This window comes from Equus caballus, chromosome 31, assembly GCF_041296265.1.
Source record: "Equus caballus isolate H_3958 breed thoroughbred chromosome 31, TB-T2T, whole genome shotgun sequence".
Taxonomy (NCBI): Eukaryota; Metazoa; Chordata; class Mammalia; order Perissodactyla; family Equidae; genus Equus; species Equus caballus.
Genome location: NC_091714.1, coordinates 9919450 through 9939058, shown reverse-complemented (window position 1 = coordinate 9939058; position 19609 = coordinate 9919450). Strand labels below are relative to the sequence as shown.

Sequence of the window (19609 nt, the reverse complement as noted above, 5' to 3'; positions counted from 1 at the left end):
CCCAGCCCACGCCCCGCCTCCCGCCGGCGCGCTCCACCCACAAGAGCGGCGCTGACGCGATGACGTAGCCGGCGCAGGCGCACTTAGACGGCGACGCCGAGGAGCTGCTGGGTGTGTGGGCGCAGGTACGTGGCGTCGGTTCTTGGAGAGGGGAGAGTCGGGTATGTGGAAGGCGGAGGGGTCCCGAAGAAAGGCGGCGCGGGGAGTGACTCAGAAGCCTGTCCTTCAGGTGCCAGGGTGTGGGGCGGTGTCCCGCATGGTCGCCCGGCGGTCATTGAACCGTGCGCTTCCCTGGGGGAGGCGTTGCCCCGCGCCCAGGTCTGGAAGTTTAAGGGTCACCTTGGCGAGCGCTGGATGGGTTCCCTTCCTACAGAAGCCACATCCTCTGGGGACGTGATTGCTTGCTAAAGGAACGCAATATCGGGAAGTCGACTTGCCTTGTGCCCTTTCGGGGTTTTTTGACCCGGAGCTGCCGCTTAATCTCTTGGTTCAATCTCATCTGAAAAACAAGATGGTCCGACTCGCTATATAATTTTTAAGACCCTTTTCACAGCTACCATTCTGTAATTCCTGCCTCCCAGGATCTTATCTTTTATTATATTTTTGGGTGGGGAAAGAAATATTTTGACTGATGCACGTGTTTTAAACCTGGGTTGGGCACACCGTTGTGGAGTTAGGCCTTCGTTGGGACTGACAGTGGGTAGTATTTGTTTGCAAGTAAGATTTATGCTTTATTAGTATTCTAAGTAGACTCATTTTAACTTTGTTAAAAGATCAGAATATCTATGTTTTCTTTCATAAACTTAAATCTTTACTCCTGACATTTAATGTTTCACCTCGTTTGAGAGGTAAATCACCAAAGTATATTTAAGTTGATGTTTTTGAAGTTTATGTCACCTTGTTCCTTTTGTTAGCATTTTTAAGGTCGTCTCCACCTTCTGACTGGGAAAAGATGGTCAACGTCTTGAAAGGAGTGCTTATAGAATGGTTAGTAGTTTTGATACTTAATGAGTTCTAAATCTTCATGTTGAATCTTGAGTTACATGCATACCTTTTTAAAACCCGTTTTTTTGTTTTGCTTTAAGATCTAAATGAATCAAGTCTTTGAATTTTCTCAACTTCGTTTTTCTTAATAACAAGTGGGACAGATTCTGTTGCTATGTTTCTTCCTGGTGCCAGATTTCAATTTCTCTGTTGAATTGATGCAATTGGCATTATTTCCAACAAGTTTTAGTCCGAGGCAGCATGTTTTTTAATTAACCCTCTTTAGAGGATCAGTGCTTGTATTCTCAAACCATCAGAGATTGACTAGAATTTTATGATGTGCCTTAGTCTTCGTTACAAACTATGGTCTTTAAAAAAAAAGAGAAAGGAAAACAAGAGAGCCAGTTGAAGATGTCTTAAACTAGACACACATTCCAGAGGCAAAACTAGAAAATTTAATGGGCAGAGCTGAGTTCTTCAGGGTTTAGTTATCACCCAGTCTGAAAACCTGTACTGCTGGACCAGTCTTGCTCAGTCTCCACTTATTTATTTGCTCCACCAAACAATTCTGTCTCATCTGGGAATCCTACCCTGCGGACACTCCCATTGTCTGAAAATACTACTGTCTACATTTCTGTGCCCCTAATAGGAGCCATTATGTGGATGATGGTACTGTTTACTGTGATAGCAAGGCTGAGGGAGGAACAAGACCAAACCCTAAGATACTTCTGGCGTTTAGAGCAGCACTGCCCAATAGAAATATAATATAAGCCACATATGTAGTTGAATGTTCTGGTAGCCACGTCATAAAGTAAAATGAAACAGGTGAAATGAATATATTTTATTTAACTCACATCCAAAACGTTTCAACATGTTCTAAGTCTTCAAAGTCCCCACTAACACTTCAGACTTGATACCATCTTTTTTCATACTAAAGCTTCAAAATCCAGTGTGTTTTACAGCACATCTCACACGGTAGCCACATTTCAAGTACTCCATAGTGACATGTGACTGGTGGGCTATCTTATGAGTAGTGCAACTTTAGAGTTTGGGTAGAGGAGACACCAAAAACGGCAATTAAGAAGAAAACAGCCGGTTAAGTGGGATGGAAGCTAAGGAAGAGAATGTTTCATGAAGGTGAGTGTCAGGTGGTGATGAGAGGTGGAATAAGATGAAGACACACTGGAGGTCATGGATTTTTATGAGAGCTGTTTTAATGGAGAGGTAGGTAGATGCCAGACTGGACTGCTTTGAAAGGGAGGTGAGGAAGTAGGACAATCTGGAGAAGTTGTGTTGTGGTAATGAGCAAAGGAATAGAAAAATGAGTTGGTAGCAGAAGAAGGATATGGTCAGGGACTCTGGTTCTTATTATTTTTGTTGTTTTAATGTGAGAGACTAGAATGTATGTTGAGGAAGAATAAACTGGTAGAGAGGGGACAGGTATTCACTTAAGAAAGCAAACGGGTCTACATCCCGGAAGTTCTACACACACTGTTCTCTTGTCTTTTGGAGAAGGATTCTAGGCTAATTTCTGTATTGTATTGTTCTTGTTAACTTTGTCATAATTAATGGAAACATTTTTCTGGTTGGTCTTAACACAGAGGATACATACCCACAGTGTGAGCTATCAATTTTTTTCCCTTTTGTTTCTTCTGATTCTCCTAAGTGTAATCTTCACCCTGGATTTGATGAATATTCACCTCTCCTGTAGAGTTTTTGTATTTTTTAAGAGTTTTTGTTGATGTTTTAATTTTCATTCATCTAGAACGAATGAGCTTTTTTGTTGGTCAAATAGCTGAATAATTGTCCAACACCATTTATTCCCTGGTGATGCGTGATGACTCGAATCACATAGTTGCACTCCCCTTGCTAGTCTCCCTTGTCCCATCCCACATCCATTTTTTCCTTTGTCGTCGTTGTGTATTCGAGAATAACCTTGGAATAATTTAGCCTATTTCTAAAATAATCTATTTGGAATGATGGTTGAGATTGTATTGAACCTATATTTTAATTTGAGAAAAGTGATGGCTGGGCTGCATTTTAAGGAGCAAGACTCTGGGAAGCTCATTAAAATCTCGCTGGTAAGCCTTCGGTTTAGCCATGAAGACAGAGTACAGGATTGTAAGAGGAACTCAGGTGTGTTTTCTTTCCTGATTGGGCGACCTCTCTGCTAGCTTGCTGGCTTGTTATCAAGGCTCTGAATCTGCCTGGGCTCGAATGGCGCCCCATCACCTTGGTCTTCCATGTTATCCCCAGACCAGCAGCAACAGCATCATCTGGCGCTTGTTAGAAATGAAAAAGTTTATTTCTCAAATCTAAACCAGAATTGTGGGTACAAAGGGTCTTGTCACAGTGCAGTTTTAAGCTTGAGAAGCACTTAAAAAGCTTAAGTTTGCTAGTCAGTTCCTCTATGGAGAATTGTTTTGCACCGGGACCGCTTACATTTTATTTTGCAGATGGATACTATTCTTGCAAAACTAATTTTTCGATTCATGGTGAATTATAAAGTGTAGCCTGCACAATTTTTCCGAAGGGTATCCTTCTTCCCAAAGATACAAATTTTCCAAAAAGGCTCCAAGCCTAAGAAATAACAGGATGGTGGGGCCGCCCCATGGCCAAGTGGTTAAGTTCGCATGTTCCGCTTCAGCTGCCCAGGGTTTCGCCACTTCGGATCCTGGGCACGGACATGGCACTGCTCATCAGGCCATTCTGAGGCAGCGTCCCACATAGCAGAGCCAGAAGGACCTACAACTAGAATATACAACTCTGTACTGGGGAGCTTTGGGGAGAAGAAGAAGAAAGAAAGGAAAAAAAAAAAAAAGACTGGCAACTGATGTTAGCTCAGGTGCCAATCTTTAAAAAAAAAAAAAAGAAAGAACAGGATGATAGTTGGGAAAGTCCTGCAGTTTCCCTCATGTCTATATTTGATGTGAAAGAGAAGATTAATAATACAGTATTATCTCATAATATCTATAGATTATATGAAGCATTTGGGTGTATCAGAGTACAGAATTTGATAAGTCTGGAGTTTATAGGTGAACCACTTAAGGGTCTCCTGAAACTTCTTCCCTTGTCCCAGTGATTCTCTCTCCAAATTCCAGTCGTGTTGTCATACAAGGTCGTCTATAAAAGCCTAGGTGGTGCTGTTCCGCATCTTCAGTCCAGGCAGCCAGCAAAGTACTTCTTAGACCTGTATGACCTGGTTCAAGAAGGGAGTCTAAATGTGACACCTGTCTTAGAATGGCTTAGCTTACTGCCTTATTTAAAATCCACGTCCATCAGTTCCTTTTAACCGGTTTTGAGTCCACAATAAAGAAGTAAAGAAACCAGAGTATAATGGTGGCCATGTAGGCCAACTATCGGTGAATTGGAAAATCAAGATACTTGGATATAGTAAGATTCTCTCCTCCCAAGGCTTATCACATAGCAAAATCTAAAGCTAAATTAAAGTTTTTTGTTTATGAATTTGTATTTTTATGTCAAACTGAGATTGGTGACAACTTCCTCTGTGTTGAGATCTACCACTGTCAGCTGCCAGCCTCACACCAAGCATTTTCCCAAATCGAGCCAACCACAGCAGTTACTGAAGCAAGCAGCATATGCCCAATGAACGTCTGAGTCCAATTCCAGGTGCTCGAGCAGAGCCCTGGTGTGACAGTTATCACAGTTGGTTTGGCAAGTGCTTCAGCAAGAAGATTTGTTGTATAGGTGCAAATTCCAGCCAGTTTACAGCACAATAACAAAGAATCTGGAGACATAGGTATTATTAGACCAGCCTTATCCCTGTGGGTTTGGTTTCTAAACCTATGTTGTATGTGAAAAGCAACTAAGAACTAAGGCAAAACCAGTCTAACCTTTGTTCTGTTTTTTCACCGTGTTTGTATATCCTTTGTGAGCCTTTGCCGCTTAGCAGGGCCACATTCACTGAAGTTTCCCGGGCACCCAGAACAGTGCCTGAAATATGTAGAGTCATGTGCCGCATAACAACGTTTTGGTCAACAACAGACCCCGTACATGACGGTGGTCCCATAAGATTAGTACCCTATAGCCTAGGTGTGTAGTAGGCTGAACTATCTAGGTTTGTGTAAGTACACTCTACAATGTTTACACAATGATGAAATCTCATAACGCATTTCTCAAAACATGTCCCCATCATTAAGCATTGTATGACTGTACTCTCTTGAGAGTCTTGTGTCTTTGTAACAGTAAAACCTATTATGTGTCTTATTGGGAAATCAAGACATGTCATTCTGGTTAACTTAATGTCCTCTGTGGTGGCCCTTACTTTCTCTTAAGACCCTACTCATGCAGCACATATTGATGGAGCTCCTCCAGTATGCCAGACCCTAAAGTAGGTACCTGTATCTCAGGCTGGACGGAACCGAAATTCAGAGAACAGTTTGGAAAACGCTTGTCAGAGGGAAGTAAACTTAAATGAACAAAGCCATTTCACATTCAATAACAATTTTCTAAAACATTCTATTCTCAAGACGTACAGAATTTATGGAGAAATACTTTGAAAATTTTTAAGTAATTATATCTGTTGGCTGAGTATCATCAAGAAGGATAGTTTACCATTGACTAAGCCAAGAGTATCGTTCTAACTGGATGGACAGTGCTGACCACTTTGTCCAACTGGCCAGTTAATTTTGTGGTCTGTTAGAGCAAACTGCATCATCCTGATAGACCCTTCATGGTGGAATACCTTTTAGAATCATTTTTTATACTCATTTAGAATCGTATTTTATGGAATCATATTTTATAAGGTTCTTTAGAGGGGGTTTGATTGATGGTACCTGCCCTTCACATTTCCGGGGCGAAGACCTTTTTTCCTGCTCACCAGCCCTGACCCCAGGACTTTGACCAGGTATGGATATGGTCACTTGGTTTGGGTTTTTTTTCTGCCAGTAGGTTCTCCCAGAAACGTGTAGAAGTAGAATAGCCCTGTATTCATTCAGGCAAGGTGTTCCAGGCCCTCTGCATTTCATAACGAAATGTCCCTTAAACTTTGAGTGTCTTTTTCAATCGTTACAGATTATATTTCAGGTACTTGCTTGAGAATTCAGTGTCAAATTGACTGCTTTCCATTTCCTTTCAATAAGTTTAATTGAGGCAGTCGACATTAGAAGTAGTTATTTCAGTGTCTCACTGACCGGTCATTTTCTCAGTCCTCCTCTCGTCTGTCAGTTAGCACTGTTTGTCCAGGTCTCGGGAATGCCATTGGTGTTTGAGATGATTTGGAGTAGAGCACAGATTTGGGTGGAGAGGGCATGGGTAGAACACAAAAATACTTTTTATATGACCAGTTTAATTTATCTGAGAAAAAATAAAGCAAACACCTCAAGATGACTGGTGATTTTGTACCAGGTGAAGTTAAGCATAAGTGTTAGTTGATTTAAAGGCAATTTAAAGAAAACTATTAAGTAATGTGAAACGCAGGTGTTGGGAGAGCTGGCTAAAATAGCAAGGATGGTTTGCCAGTGAAAAAATTTGAAAGCACAGACTGTTCCCTTGCACTTATTCATTTCAATTGTTTAGCATTTTCTTCATTGAAATTATGTAAATTTATGTCATTTAGAAAATTTTTAGAGATATGACATTAGTCTTCATAACTGCTTAACCCTATCTCTGATACCTGTGGTAGCAGCCAATTACTAGAGTAAATTGGTGTCATCTGTGAACGCACTGAGCTCAAACAGTAACAAGATAGTATATCAGATCAGGACAGCAATTTTTATCATGTTCACATTTGTCCTCATCACTGTGTTTCATTTGGACCTGAAATTTATTTTAAAGGACTAACAAAAAACTGTTGTTCTTCCTGTCCTGTAAAGTATATCTTTCTAAGAAACCTCTGTGATTTTTATAGAAAATACTGAGATTCTTGTGGGACCTGAAACAGTCCAGGACAGAAAGGGCCTGGCCGGTGAAGGGGTCACTACGGGAGCGAGAAAGGCGGGCCCCCCCTCCTCCCTTAATTGCGGGGCAAGGAGGAAGCGGCCTAGCTGTGGAGCACTAAAGCCGAGGAGTGCGTCTGTCCCCCCACTCCTGTCACTCTTACTCTCCTTTTCTCCTCCACCTCAGCCCACCACCCCTCTTTTATTTGTACAGGCATGGAAAAGTTGAGGGAAACAGCTGCCTTTTTGGCATGAGTCCGAGCAGGAAAACCATAGTTCCGTAGAAGCTGAAGCTTTGGTTTCCCCGTCCGCGGGCCTCCTCGTTTCCATTTCCATAATATCGTCTGAAACAGCCCTGTTCACCCTGCCGCGTTACCCCACCTTCCTGCTAGAATTGCTCTGTAAGCTCTTTGTAATTTTAGGTTTCACGGCCTGCTCGTCCATAATCGGTAAAATTGTTCACCTCAGTGAGATTTCTCAATGTGCAGTGTGTTGTTTCTTTACAGAAATTTCTTATTTACATTTTTATTCTGTGTAATTGCCAAAACTAGGGAGCTGCTGAAAATGTGAGATTTGACTTCTTCAGCATCTGCTTAAATTCTCTCTCCCAGCCTCCGTGGCTGTTGTCGCCTTTCAGTCTCATGTCATTATCTGCCTTGAGACCCTCATTCTCATGCCCATTATCCCGACTTTTCCTGCTTTCGGTCACCCAGAAAGCCACAGACTTCCAGGCCATCCCTCATCCCTTTGACACTAATTATCTATGGCCCTGTACATCTGCTTTTTAAATTTCATCTCCTACCCACCGCCCCTCCATTCTTTCCACTTTGCCCTCTAGGACGTAGTGAGATGTCAGCAGCAGAGTCCACTGTGTCCTCAGCCTCTTCTCTGCACTTTTCCTTCCTTCAAACCGCCCTTCCCCCCCCCTTTATTTTTTCGCTATAACAGCACCTGGCTTTCTCCTGAGCACACTGCTTCTCCCACAGTCCTATCAACTGGTGACGTTTTGTTCTAATACCTCTTGTACCATCAGGTCAAGAAATGAGATTGGGGGGAGGGGGGCCAGCCTGGTGGCCCAGCAGTTAAGTGCACACATTCGGCTTCGGTGACCCGGGATTCGCCAGTTCAAATCCTGGGTGCAGACATGGCACCGCTTGGCAGGCCATGCTGTGGTAGGCATCCCGCATATAAAATAGAGGAAGATGGGCATGGATGTTAGCTTGGAGCCAGTCTTCCTCAGCAAAAAGAGGAGGATTGGCAGATATTACCTCAGGGCTAGTCTGCCTCAAAAAAAAAAAGAAGTGGGATGAGTATCTACCTTACTCCTCATGGCTTCCTCATTACTTACAGAAATTCTCCCTCCCTCTTCTCTAGAAACCCCAGTTCTGAATCTCATACCATCAGACTGGACCACCCACTAACCCTGCTCTTGTAATCATCTGCAGGTGGCGAAGGCTACCTGTCACTCTGCACTAGTTCTCTTCAGATTCTTAGTGATTTCATGTGGTTGGTCCTTTCAATACCCTGTCCTCTCAGTTCCCTGACCTCCTGTTCCAATGAGCTTATCCTCCACCTTGTCACAGCCACTCATTCGCCTGGACAGAACTACACCTGTCCCTGCCAATACTGCCATCTCTTCAGAATCTCCAGGTCAGGCACCTTGTTCTGCCCACCCCTCCTCTTTCCAGCTCACTCCCTCTAATGCCCTAACTCTGATTTCTTCCACTCTACCAAACCTACGGTCTGTTGATCTCCCACCTTTTCCCTGTCCTCCACCAACCCAACGTCCTCACTTTCCTCCTTACCCAGCCTGGGTTCCACAGTCCATCAGTATGCTCGTCTTAAAGACACTCTCAACTCGCTTCCCCTTCATTTAGCCACACTAACCAAATCTGGTTCCATCCACTCTCCACCTACTCTGAACCTTTACGGCCACAGCTCTAAGTGGCTGGAGAAAAGCAAACAAGCATACCAATTGGCCTCGCTTTAAATTCATGACTGCTAAACTCATGTGGGCCCTTGATGCTAGCCAGCAAACCTACTTCGTTTCCCATCCTTTTATTCTCCCACTTTCCTGGTAAAGCAGTTATATTTCATCAAATCTAAGATTTCATCAATTTTAACACTTACCAGTATTGTATGTTCCTCTAAGGAAAATCACTGCCAATTATACTATTGCATAGTTATAGCATGATTATAAGACTCATTCCAATTTAGGAGACATTAAAATGTTGGGGGAAGTTTGCTGCTTAGAATGGTTGAAATACAGCATTTCATACCTTCAGTTCTCTTACGTCAAAACCCTTCCCTGTCCTCACTACCAGCTGATCCTCACCTTGCGTCCTGTTTCTCTGAGGAAAGAAAAGCACTCAGAAGAGGGCCCAGTTACTGCAGGTGACCTGTCCCTTCTCCTGTCTAAAGCCAGCTTCTCTCCCTGGGAGCTGGAGCCCATCCCTCTTGCCTATCTAAAGTCACCTTTTTTGCAGTATTCCTCTTTCTCCTCCTTTATCAATTTTTCTTTCTCTACTGGATCATTCTCTGCATTACAAGCATGCTTTCATCCTCCCCGGGGCAAAAACTCCTGATTCCCACTTCCCTTTCCAGCCCCTACTCTATTTTCCTGCCCTTTGTAGCAGAATTTCTCAGAAGACTTGTCTGTATTCACTTTCTCTAGTTTCTCCTCCCATCCTGAAACCCACTCCAGTCAGGCTTTCTCTTCTGTGACCACGGAAACTGTTCTTGCCAAGGGCCAGTAACTTTCTGAATCCAGTAGTCAGGTCTCAGTCCTTATCTTACCTTAATGCCTCTAAACGGCACTTCACACAGGCAATCACTTCCTCTTCCTGAATATCTTTTGTTCACTTAGCTTCCAGGACTCTGCAGGCTTTCTTCCTACCTCAGTGGTCATTTCTTTATAATTTACTTTGCTGATTCATCCTTTCCTTCCTAACCTTTTGATGTTGGAGTGTCCAGGCCTTGGTCCTTGGACTCTGCTCTGTAGTTGTGCTCACTCCCTTGTTATGTTAACTACTGTCTGTACATTGATGAATAACTTTTACTCTTCAGTCTGGATTGCACTGCTGAATTCCTGCTCAACTTCTTCATTTGGGTGCCAGTAGGCATCTCAGATCCCTAAAACCAAATTCTTAATCTCACCAGCAAACCTGTTCTTCCCACATTCCTCCTCATCTGAATAAAGGCAACTCCATCCTTCCATTTGTTCAGACCAAAAATCTGGGAGTCTCCTTAATTCTTCTCTTTCAAAGCTCGAGTCCAGTCTCTGCAAATTATGTTGACTTTATTCACCATCTGTCTAGAATTCAGCCTCTTATCATCTTCACTATTACCACCTGGGTCCCAAGCCTCACCTCTTGCCTGGATTACTGCAGTCACTTTCTACTTGGTCTCCCTCTTTCCACCCTTGCCTTCAGCACCTCCCAGTCTTTTCTCAACCCAGCAGACAGTATGATCCTTACATTTAAAATTTAAGTCAGTTTGTATTTGAGAGTGCTTTCTGTCACTTAGGGAAAGCCAAAGTCCCTAAAATCACCTCCAAGACCCTGTGTGATCTGGACCAGTTTTAACTTTCTGACCTCATCTCCCACTCCTCAACCCCCTCCAGCCACCTTGGCTTTGCTGTTCTCTCTGCCCAGGATGCTCTTCCCCAGTGGCACCATGTGGCTGCTCAGTGCCTCCTTCTGGTGTGTGTTCAGATGACACCTGCTCAGTAAGGCCTTCCTCCCGTTTAAACTTGCAAGATCCTATCACTTTCGTCACTGCCGTTTCTCATCCTGCTTCCCTGTTTTTTGTGTTTTTATTTATCATCGTGCTACCACTAGAATGTGACCTCCGTAACAGGGAGGGTTCTTAGTCGTTTTGTTCACCTCTGAATCCCAGGACCAGAATAGTGCCTATATTTATTGACAGGTGCTCAATAAATATTTGTTGAATGAGTGAATAAAATTTAAAGTTGCGAATTTATTACTTCTGAACAAATCAATTCTGCACATTAGTGTGATCATTCTAGTACTGCAACTGTAGAATTGAACTGAATTTTGCCAAACTTAAGTGGCTATGTGTAACTTAAGTATTCTGAATCTGAGTGTGAGATAAACATACTAGAAACTAAATTTAAAATCTGTGTCAGTTCTGGGCAGAACTGAAATAGATGGGCAGATCTATTTATTTACTCTCATCTTATGGCATAGTGAATTGTTCATCAATCATTTTAATAGAAGTTGTTGAAAGTACTTAAGGAAACCATCTTTTCAGGAAGACTTGACTTTATTAACAGTTAATACACCGTGAACCGTACCCATCTAGTGACTGAACAGAATCCTTTGTTAGGTTCACTTACACTTAGTTTGTACTTGGAAGAAATAAAACTTATTTTTATTGTTTTCAGTAAGTTATAGTGACTTCTTTTGAATTAAATTATCTTTGTAATTGATGTTGACAGTCCTCAAGAAACTAAAGATTAGAAAAGATTACCTTTTCTCTAAGAATTAAAAAAAAAATCTGTATGCAACTTGATATTCTTATATTCATCTTTTGCTAAACACATATTGTGTATTAGATCTAAAGAGTGTCCTTTGTTGTGATTCAGGGTTTTTAGGAAAGAGACATATTTCTGTAAATCCAAAATTGTATTCCTCTTTCGCTTATGACTGTTCTATTCATTCCAAACTAAGAACCACAAATAAATAGAATTGAATTTGGATCTCTTCTTTGAGCTCAGTATTCTCAAAGAGATTTTGTTAGGATTTCCTTTAAAGATTCTGAATGATAGTTCAGATTTATGAGGTTCAAAATTTTAAGGAAAGAAAAAAAAGTTGAGTACCCACTGCAAGCTGACACTGCCCTTGGCATTTTTCTCCTTCAATTCCCGTAACAAGTCTGTCACGTAGGCTCCCTTTGAGGCTTCGGGAGATGAAGATCATATTAAGGTCACACAAGGAAGTGGTAAAGCTGGGGTTGAATCCAGATCTGACTTCCTCTCCTGCCTGCTTTAGGACAGGGGCTAAATATTTAACTGGTTTCGTAAAGGAATCTTTCATGGGCAAGATGTGAAAGCTGTTGGGTTCTTAAGTGTAATGACCATGGACAAGTAAGGAAATGCATTGTTTAAATCAGTTAAAGGGTTTGTGATTCTAGGCTTTGAACATTACTTTTCATTTGTCAGTAACAAATTATTCTTTTAAATCTTATCATTGGCTTCTTTCTCTTAAACTTGCACCAACAGTTCTAAAATGAAGCTATGTCTATAAATTGTTAACACTTCAGGCAGAGAAGGAGTGAGGGGTTGAGTAACAGTGTAGAACTTTTAAAAATTATCCTAAAAATTCTACCTGCTCAGTTCGAATCGTTCACAGTGTAACTTGACAACAAGGTGTCTCATCATCGTGTGTTTATCTCTGCAGTGACCCTGCCATGAAGCAGTTTCTGCTGTACTTGGATGAGTCAAATGCCCTAGGGAAGAAGTTCATCATTCAAGACATTGATGACACTCATGTCTTCGTAATAGCAGAGCTGGTTAATGTCCTCCAGGAGCGAGTAGGTGAATTAATGGACCAGAATGCTTTTTCTCTTACCCAGAAATGAAGCTATTAGATATCGACCGTTTAGGAGTTACAAGTTACAAGTGCGAGAGACTGTCACCATTCAGTATCCTATGTGATTGATTAGACTTAGGGAATTGCTTAGGAGTGTGCTACAGGAAAGGCTGTGGTATCGTTTCTTCAAAAGAAGCCACTGAACTGATTTTCTTGTTCTGTATTTTTTCATATGTTCCCTAGAAATTAAAAAAAAAAAAAGAGCTTTAATAGTTGGCTGTAATTTGGCTTTTATTATACTTTATTATAAATGTAAGTGATTTTCTATATTTTTAGTGACAATTTAATACATTATGAATATAATGGATATACTTTTAAATTATCAGTCTAACCTAGGTATTTATTTTGTTTGTTCCTGTTAATTGTGGGTTTTTGTAGTGTGGATGTGGTTTGTTTTGTTTTAATTAGAAATTTCACAGATTTGCTATTTTGATAACCGTGCCAAAGTGAGATCTTTGTTAATATTTATGTCTTACAAATAATATCCGCATACCTGCCAGCTCTGTGGTGAAGCTGATGGGGGAGAGAACCCTGTAACAATGTACACTACAGTTTCCATTTCCCTAAAAATACAGTTTTTCAAAAGTGCAGAGGATTAGAAACAACCAAATAGGAAAGGTACGTGGCTGCTTTGCAGCTTTTCTTTTTCCTTGTTCAGACTTTGGTGGTCACGTTTTCCCATTAAGGCAAGTGTTCTTTTGTTAAGAAATCAGTTTTACTTGTGCCTTATTCCCTATGAGAATCCCTGTTTAAACTTATCCAAAAAAGAAAGGCAGGAACAGATGGAAGCAAAGTCAGTGCTGTGGGAAGTGACGTGACTAGGTTAAGGCACCTTGCTTCTAGTCCTATGATTGATTGGAGGCAGAAACCACACTGATGGGGGCTTTGCTCCCCCTCCGGAAGACAGTGTCACCAGGGTGGGTTCCTGTGATGGGAATTTTCCAAGAGAAAACAGAACTTTCATGACATTAGGTGGAATCATATCAAACCCAATTTACTTTCCTCCTGATGGGATGTTTATTCAAAGCACCTGTGCACCATTTTCACTCACTGATACATGCATTACTGAAGCTGGAAACTTCCAGAGTTAGATATATTTATCATGATTCTCACCCAAATAAATCAATCCATACAATTTTGATTTCCACATTACAGTGCAAACAATTTTGATGAGTTATTGGTACATTTGGTCCTAAAATTTATTGAATAGAAAATGTATTTCTTTAGAATGTCCAGCTGTACTGAAATGTTATTGAATCTTGTATTTCAGGCATGTCTAAGTCAATGTCTAATATGCCTCAGGCATTTATCACCTAATACCTTTTATATTAACGTGAAACTTAGAGAAAATTTTTCTTAGAATCTCAGAGTTTAAAAGGTACAGAAAAAACTGTATTGGACAGTGACTGCAACGAGTGTGAACTGAAGAAAAATCTTCATTAGCTCTTATTTTTTAAAAAGTTGTATTGGGGCGAATGTTAACTATCTTTCTGTGGACACTGCATTAGAAAAATGGGACCGTGTGAGACTAGGAACCCCACTTGCAGCTGCTTGGTTGACTTGTCCAACTATCAGAGAATAGAAAATAACCAAGTGCCATTTTACCTAGACTCTGCTTCTTAGAATCTGATTGATGTTATTAATTTGGCACACTTTACATCTCCACAACAAGAGGTGCTGGCTGCTTGGTACTGGAGAAATTTACTACTTTTTATTTTTAACAAAGTCCTAAATATTGTGAAAAGGTATTAACTTACATTTTCTTAACTGCATAAAAGATTCATATTTTAATTCATGGAAGATAGTCACAGATATCCATGTATTAAAATTGTGATATTTAGACTTATACTAACTTCTTGACAAAGGTTGTTTTTTTTTTTTTTAATATTATATCAGGTCAAAAATTCTTAATTCCTTGAACTCTGATTTCCTTGTAAAATTTAGAGTGATCATTTTAAAACTCCAGGCCTCCTAAGTATGCATCACAGTTAATGTGAAAAGGTGTATTGAGAAATGAGCTTTGTGAAGAGTAATTGAACATTACTGATAACAGGCAACAAAGACTAGTCTCTCTTATCTCTGATAGACATGTAGGTGGTAATCAAAATTATTAATGATTATATTGCTCTTAACATTAGCTGTAACAGGTCACTTGACATAATTGTGCTAGTTTTCTGAAAAGATGGTAAATAACGTACTCACATGAGTTTGTAGTTACACGTTAAACGTCACTTAGCTCTAAAGAAACAAAATAATAAAGCTCTGACATAATTCCTTCTAATTTAACTAGAATACTGGGATCAATCTCTCTCTTAACCTTAACAGACAGAAAGGGTATATATGAAAGGTGGAGAAATAATGCAGTTTGCAAATATAGTCAATAAATATTCGAGTGTACCTAGCTCTACTTCATTTGCAGCAGAGATAACGTGGAAAGGCCTGTTGGTGAGATTATTGAACAAGCTTTATAAAAACACTGTTCCTCACTGCAGGAAGGTGATTCAGAGCACTGCCTGGACCCAGATGTCAGCTCCCTGCTTCCTAGCTCTGGGATCTTGGACATGTCATTTCCAATCCAATTTCTCTGAGCACTCATCTGTGCAAACAGGAATCCCTGTCCTCAAAAATCTTTTGGATGATTCTAAGTTAACATATGTAAAGCAGGTGGTTCTGAAATTTAGTTGCCTCGAAGAGCACATGAAAAAGGGAAAAGACATTTCAGCACACCCCACGTATTTTTTATTATTTATTTATTTTGCACAGTCGCAGTGCAGAGAGAGAACAAGCAGATGGGGGAGGGGGGGAATTCCTAGAAAAAGAGCATTGGGTAGATAGTTCAACAGGGGCCCACTCCCTTCATCGACCTCGAAACTCTGAGCAACTTTGTCAGGAAATATCTGAATAGTTAACTTTTCCGAGACCAATCCTCTCTGCCTTCACACTTGAATGATTGTTCTTGTATAGAATTCCTGGGTCACAATCCATTTCCGTCACAACTGGGCCATTTTTCTCATTGTCCTCAGATGTTTATTGGCCAAGTCCAGTTTGGATTTTTTCTTTTGAATAACTTTTTCTACTTGGATTGCAGGAGTTTCTTTCAGCTTGTCGCTCTCTTACCCTATTTTTCTACCTTGCTCTCATTCTTAATCAGTCCCTTGCACCCTCCCTTTTTTTGGTTCCTCTGTACTATTTATTATTTCTTTGAAATTTTAAAACTTAGTCAGAGAATATATCCCTTGCTAATTTTGCTCACAATATGTGAGTCTTCCTGATCTCTGAAAATTCAGCTGGTTTGTTTATTTTGCTTTGGGGAGGATTCTGTTTAAGTTTTTAAATTTTCTGTTACAACTTCCATGCCTGTATTCCATTTGTCTTCTTTAGAAACACCTATTCAGTAGATAATTCTCCACAATTAACATTTTTTATGTTGTTTTCTCATCATTTTCATTGCTTTTTTATTCTCTGTTCCGGGAATGCTTTTCATATTTGTCACTAAACTTCATTTTACTTTCATGAAAACCTGCCTCCCACTGCTTCCAACTTGGACCTTATCTTGGCTGCTGTGCCTTTGGTTACATTGCGCTCTTTAAACTGTCCCTTGTCACAGCCTACTTTTGTTTACTGAAGGTCCACTGGTATCTTTAATTTTAATTGAAGTTATCTTTTTTATGAGCAGTACGCATTCATTGCAGGTAGACTGGAAAAGGGAAGCAAAAGAAGAAAATATGACTCATCCAGAGTCCTGCCATAGTTAACATTTTGATGACAATCTTCAAACCTTTTTCTAAGAGCATAAAAACAGTCCCCACCCCCCTGCCCCATGTGATCACACTGCTTTGACCCTGGATTTTTCACTTAATCATCTTTTGTTTATTGAAAACATGAAGCAGCATTTCTATTTCAGAGAGAAGTCTTTCCTTTGATCTCTTGAGCACGTTAGAATTACATGGGGAGCTTTATAAAAAGTATTGATGCCTCTCCTGAGTCCCGGGAATTCAGGTTTAATTGTTCTGGGACGGGACCCAAGCGTCAGCATTTTTCAAAGCTTCCCTGGTGTTTCTTATGTGCAGTGGGAGCTGAGAACCCCTGGCCAAGTGTGTGCAACGGAGGCTTTGAGTAGGGGGCTTTGGTTTGGGGCCTTGTTTGGTGTTCATTAGGCTAATCTTCCAGCGTAGCTGTTTCCTTTGCCAAGGAAATGGCTGAGCCTGTCCAGCATGGAGCCAGCTTCTGTTAAAATCCACTAATTAGATAACTGATTCCCCACGTAGCTGCAGGATCTTCGTTATTGACAGCAGTTACCTTGCTGTAGATCCTTCGGCTGGATCGAGGAAAGTAATTGCCACGCTCCTAATTGGTTAAACATAAATTCCCTGTAAGATGCTTTAGTCGTCTGTTTATTTACTATTTACCACAGGGCAGAGTTTTAGTGAAACAAACTGTTAAGCTATGTCACTACATCAGTTCTCAGGCAGGGCCTTTCTGAGGGGGATGTCTGATGTTCAATATTAGCATGTCTGCGTAATTATTATGGTCATTCCTCGGTCTCCCCAAAACCCTCAGTAAGTCTGCACTGAGACGAGGTCTTGGATGTGTATGATTTTGTTAAGAAGAGAAGTTTGGTTTCTCATTCAGAAAGCAGGGAGTGCAGAGGCAGGACCATGAGAAATATGTAAACAAAATTTATTTAGTGACGTGAGGAATTCACAGAAATCTTGATGAACTTTCCATGGGACATGGAATGGAGGAGCTAGTCTTAAGCCAACCTTATAAAACCATTAAATCATATGGTACTTGCAGCTACAATTTGCAATTAATGCATCTTAGAAATTTTAGTAGAAGCCACCTTGTCTAAAAGTGAATGTTCTATAAGGGTTTAAACCTTCAACTATGGCTACAGTGGGCGATTAGTATGAAAATTTCCCAGAATAACATTATTTTGGTCATGATCTAGGCAGATGGTCTGTTGAGGGCTGCTTCTATGGTATTAGCGCTTCTCAGACATCAGTGTGCTAGCTGGCAATCTTGTTAAAATGCAAATTCTCACTGAGCAGGTCTGGGCAGGGTTCTGACAGTCTGCGTTTCTCACGAGCTCCTAGGCGATGTCAGTGCTGCTGTTCTGCCTGGCACTGTGAGTCCCAAGGCTGTGTCACACAGTAGCTGAGGGCCTGGAGGGGAAAGCCTCTCAGTACTTCGCAAGAACAAAGGTGCGTTCCTCCTCCACTATTTAGTTTTGTTTTTTAATCTTGCAGACACTGCTAAAGAACTAATTAGTCCACTGCCTCTAGAAACTATATAGGTCCTATAATATGCATCTCAGTGTGTTAATTTAGTCGTGGCTTTTAATTTCATATCCTGACTTTTCCTTCCTTTCAAATTCCTCGTTTCTTTTATTCTTGGTATGAAAGCATCCAAACACACATAAATAGATTGAATCACAGAACAGCATCCATACCACTCAGTGTTAACATTCATATTTGATTCTGTTTTTTTTTTAAAGAAAGAAAGCAACACAGAATTGAATTCTCTTTTGTGCTTTTCCTCAATCACATTCCTCTTTTTTTACTCTCCCAACACAAGTCTAACCATGAAGTTGTGTCATCCTGCACATTTTTTACTTTTATTACTTACTATGTATCCAAAAAAGTTACATACAGTTGTTTAGTGTATTTTTAAACCTAAATGATACGTAAATGGTATGATGTAAGCCATCATTCTGTAATTCTTTTCTCCCTATTTTTGAGATCTATCCATGTTGATACATGTGGTTTCATTCATTATAGTTGTTCTTTACTGTTCAGTCATATAAATACATACACTCTACGTGTTGATTCCTTTTTTGATGGACCTTTGGGCGGTTTCTAAATGTTAGGAACAATGCTGCAGTAAACATACATATATCTCCTCCTGCACCTGTTTCCCAGAAATGGAGTTTCTGGGTCAGAGGTTAGGCACATTTTCAACCTCAAGAAATCTTACCAGGTTAACCTCCAAAATAACTGAATCAGTTAACACGGCCCCAGCAATATGTGAAAGTTCCCATTTTTTACACCCTTACCACACTTTATTGTTACTTATCTGATGGATTTAAAATGGAATTTAATCTCAACTACGTTTTTATCTTTTTGTTTACTTTTGGAAGCTGTTTCAGTCTTGTGTAAAAGCACTAATTGTACACCGTGTTTAATGGGAAATAGTATTTCAGCTTCATTATTTTTATGGGTTGGCCTTTATCTTATCCTTTTTTCTAACACTAAATCTATGGGAAAATATTGTTTGTCACAACTGAATTACAAATGAGCTATTGTACAAAGGTAGCTTATATTCGTAAGTTGGAGACTTCCTGCAATAAGCTGGTTTCCCCCCCCACACTCAGTCTAAATTTTACTAAAAATAGGAAACCATTTTGTGCTGTTGTAAATAAGCATAACTTAAGAGGTTTACCTGCTTCCAAAGTTGATCAGTACAATGCTAGAGAGAGAAATTCTCAGGCTGATGGGCCTGGTCCTGTGGCCTGGGGGCTGGGTTTGCTCACTCAGCTTCAGCATCCCGAGTTCACAGGTTTGGATCCCGGACCTACACCACTCGTCAGCCATGCTGTAGCGGTGACCCACACACAAAATAGAGGAGGATTGGCACAGGTATTAGCTCAGGGCCAATCTTCCTCACGAAAGAGAAGATTGGCAACAGATGTTAGCTTGGGGAATCTTCCTCAGCAAAAGAAAAATTTCAGGCTGAATTTTTTAAGCAAACTTACTAACTGAAGTGTAACGTAGAGGAAAGTGCACATCATAAATGTACAACTCTCTGAATTTCCACAAACTGAACACACCTCTATAACCAGCACCCAGATCAGGAAAAACAAAATTACCACCATCCCAGAAGCCCTTTCACAGAAATGCCTTCCTGCCAGCACCCACCAGAGGGTAAATACTGTCCTGACTTGGAACAGCCTAGATTAGTTCTGCTTATTTTTTAACTTGCTATCAGTGGAGTCATGCAGCATGTCCTCCTGGGTCTGGCACCTGTTGCTCAGCCTTCTATTGGGGGGAATGCACCCATGCTGTTGCAAGGTAATAGTTCTCATTCTCATTGCTGCACGGTAGGTTTGCCTCAACC

General features: G+C 40.7%; 1 protein-coding gene across 3 annotated transcripts; it reads left to right on the top strand.

Moving 5' to 3' along the window:
• The first annotated feature begins 15 nt into the window (after positions 1-15).
• GTF2H5 (general transcription factor IIH subunit 5) lies at positions 16-14339 on the top strand. Of its 3 annotated transcripts, none has more exons than XM_070256308.1 (3): positions 16-125; positions 915-987; positions 12302-14339. In XM_070256308.1, the coding sequence occupies exons 2-3, from the start codon at positions 953-955 to the stop codon at positions 12480-12482; spliced, it is 216 nt and encodes a 71-aa protein (XP_070112409.1). In that variant the 5' UTR covers positions 16-125; positions 915-952; the 3' UTR covers positions 12483-14339. The 3 variants fall into 3 exon arrangements, with proteins under 3 accessions (XP_070112409.1, XP_023488832.1, XP_070112410.1); XM_023633064.2 differs by having other exon boundaries at positions 99-229; XM_070256309.1 differs by having other exon boundaries at positions 107-161.
• The last annotated feature ends 5270 nt before the right edge of the window (positions 14340-19609 follow it).

Excerpts from the sequence above, each read along its gene's own strand:
- GTF2H5 (XM_070256308.1), top strand. The coding sequence starts at position 953 with ATGGTCAACGTCTTGAAAGGAGTGCTTATAGAATG. Across the intron at positions 988-12,301 it reads AAAGGAGTGCTTATAGAATG|TGACCCTGCCATGAAGCAGT; the intron begins GTTAGTAGTTTT and ends TTATCTCTGCAG.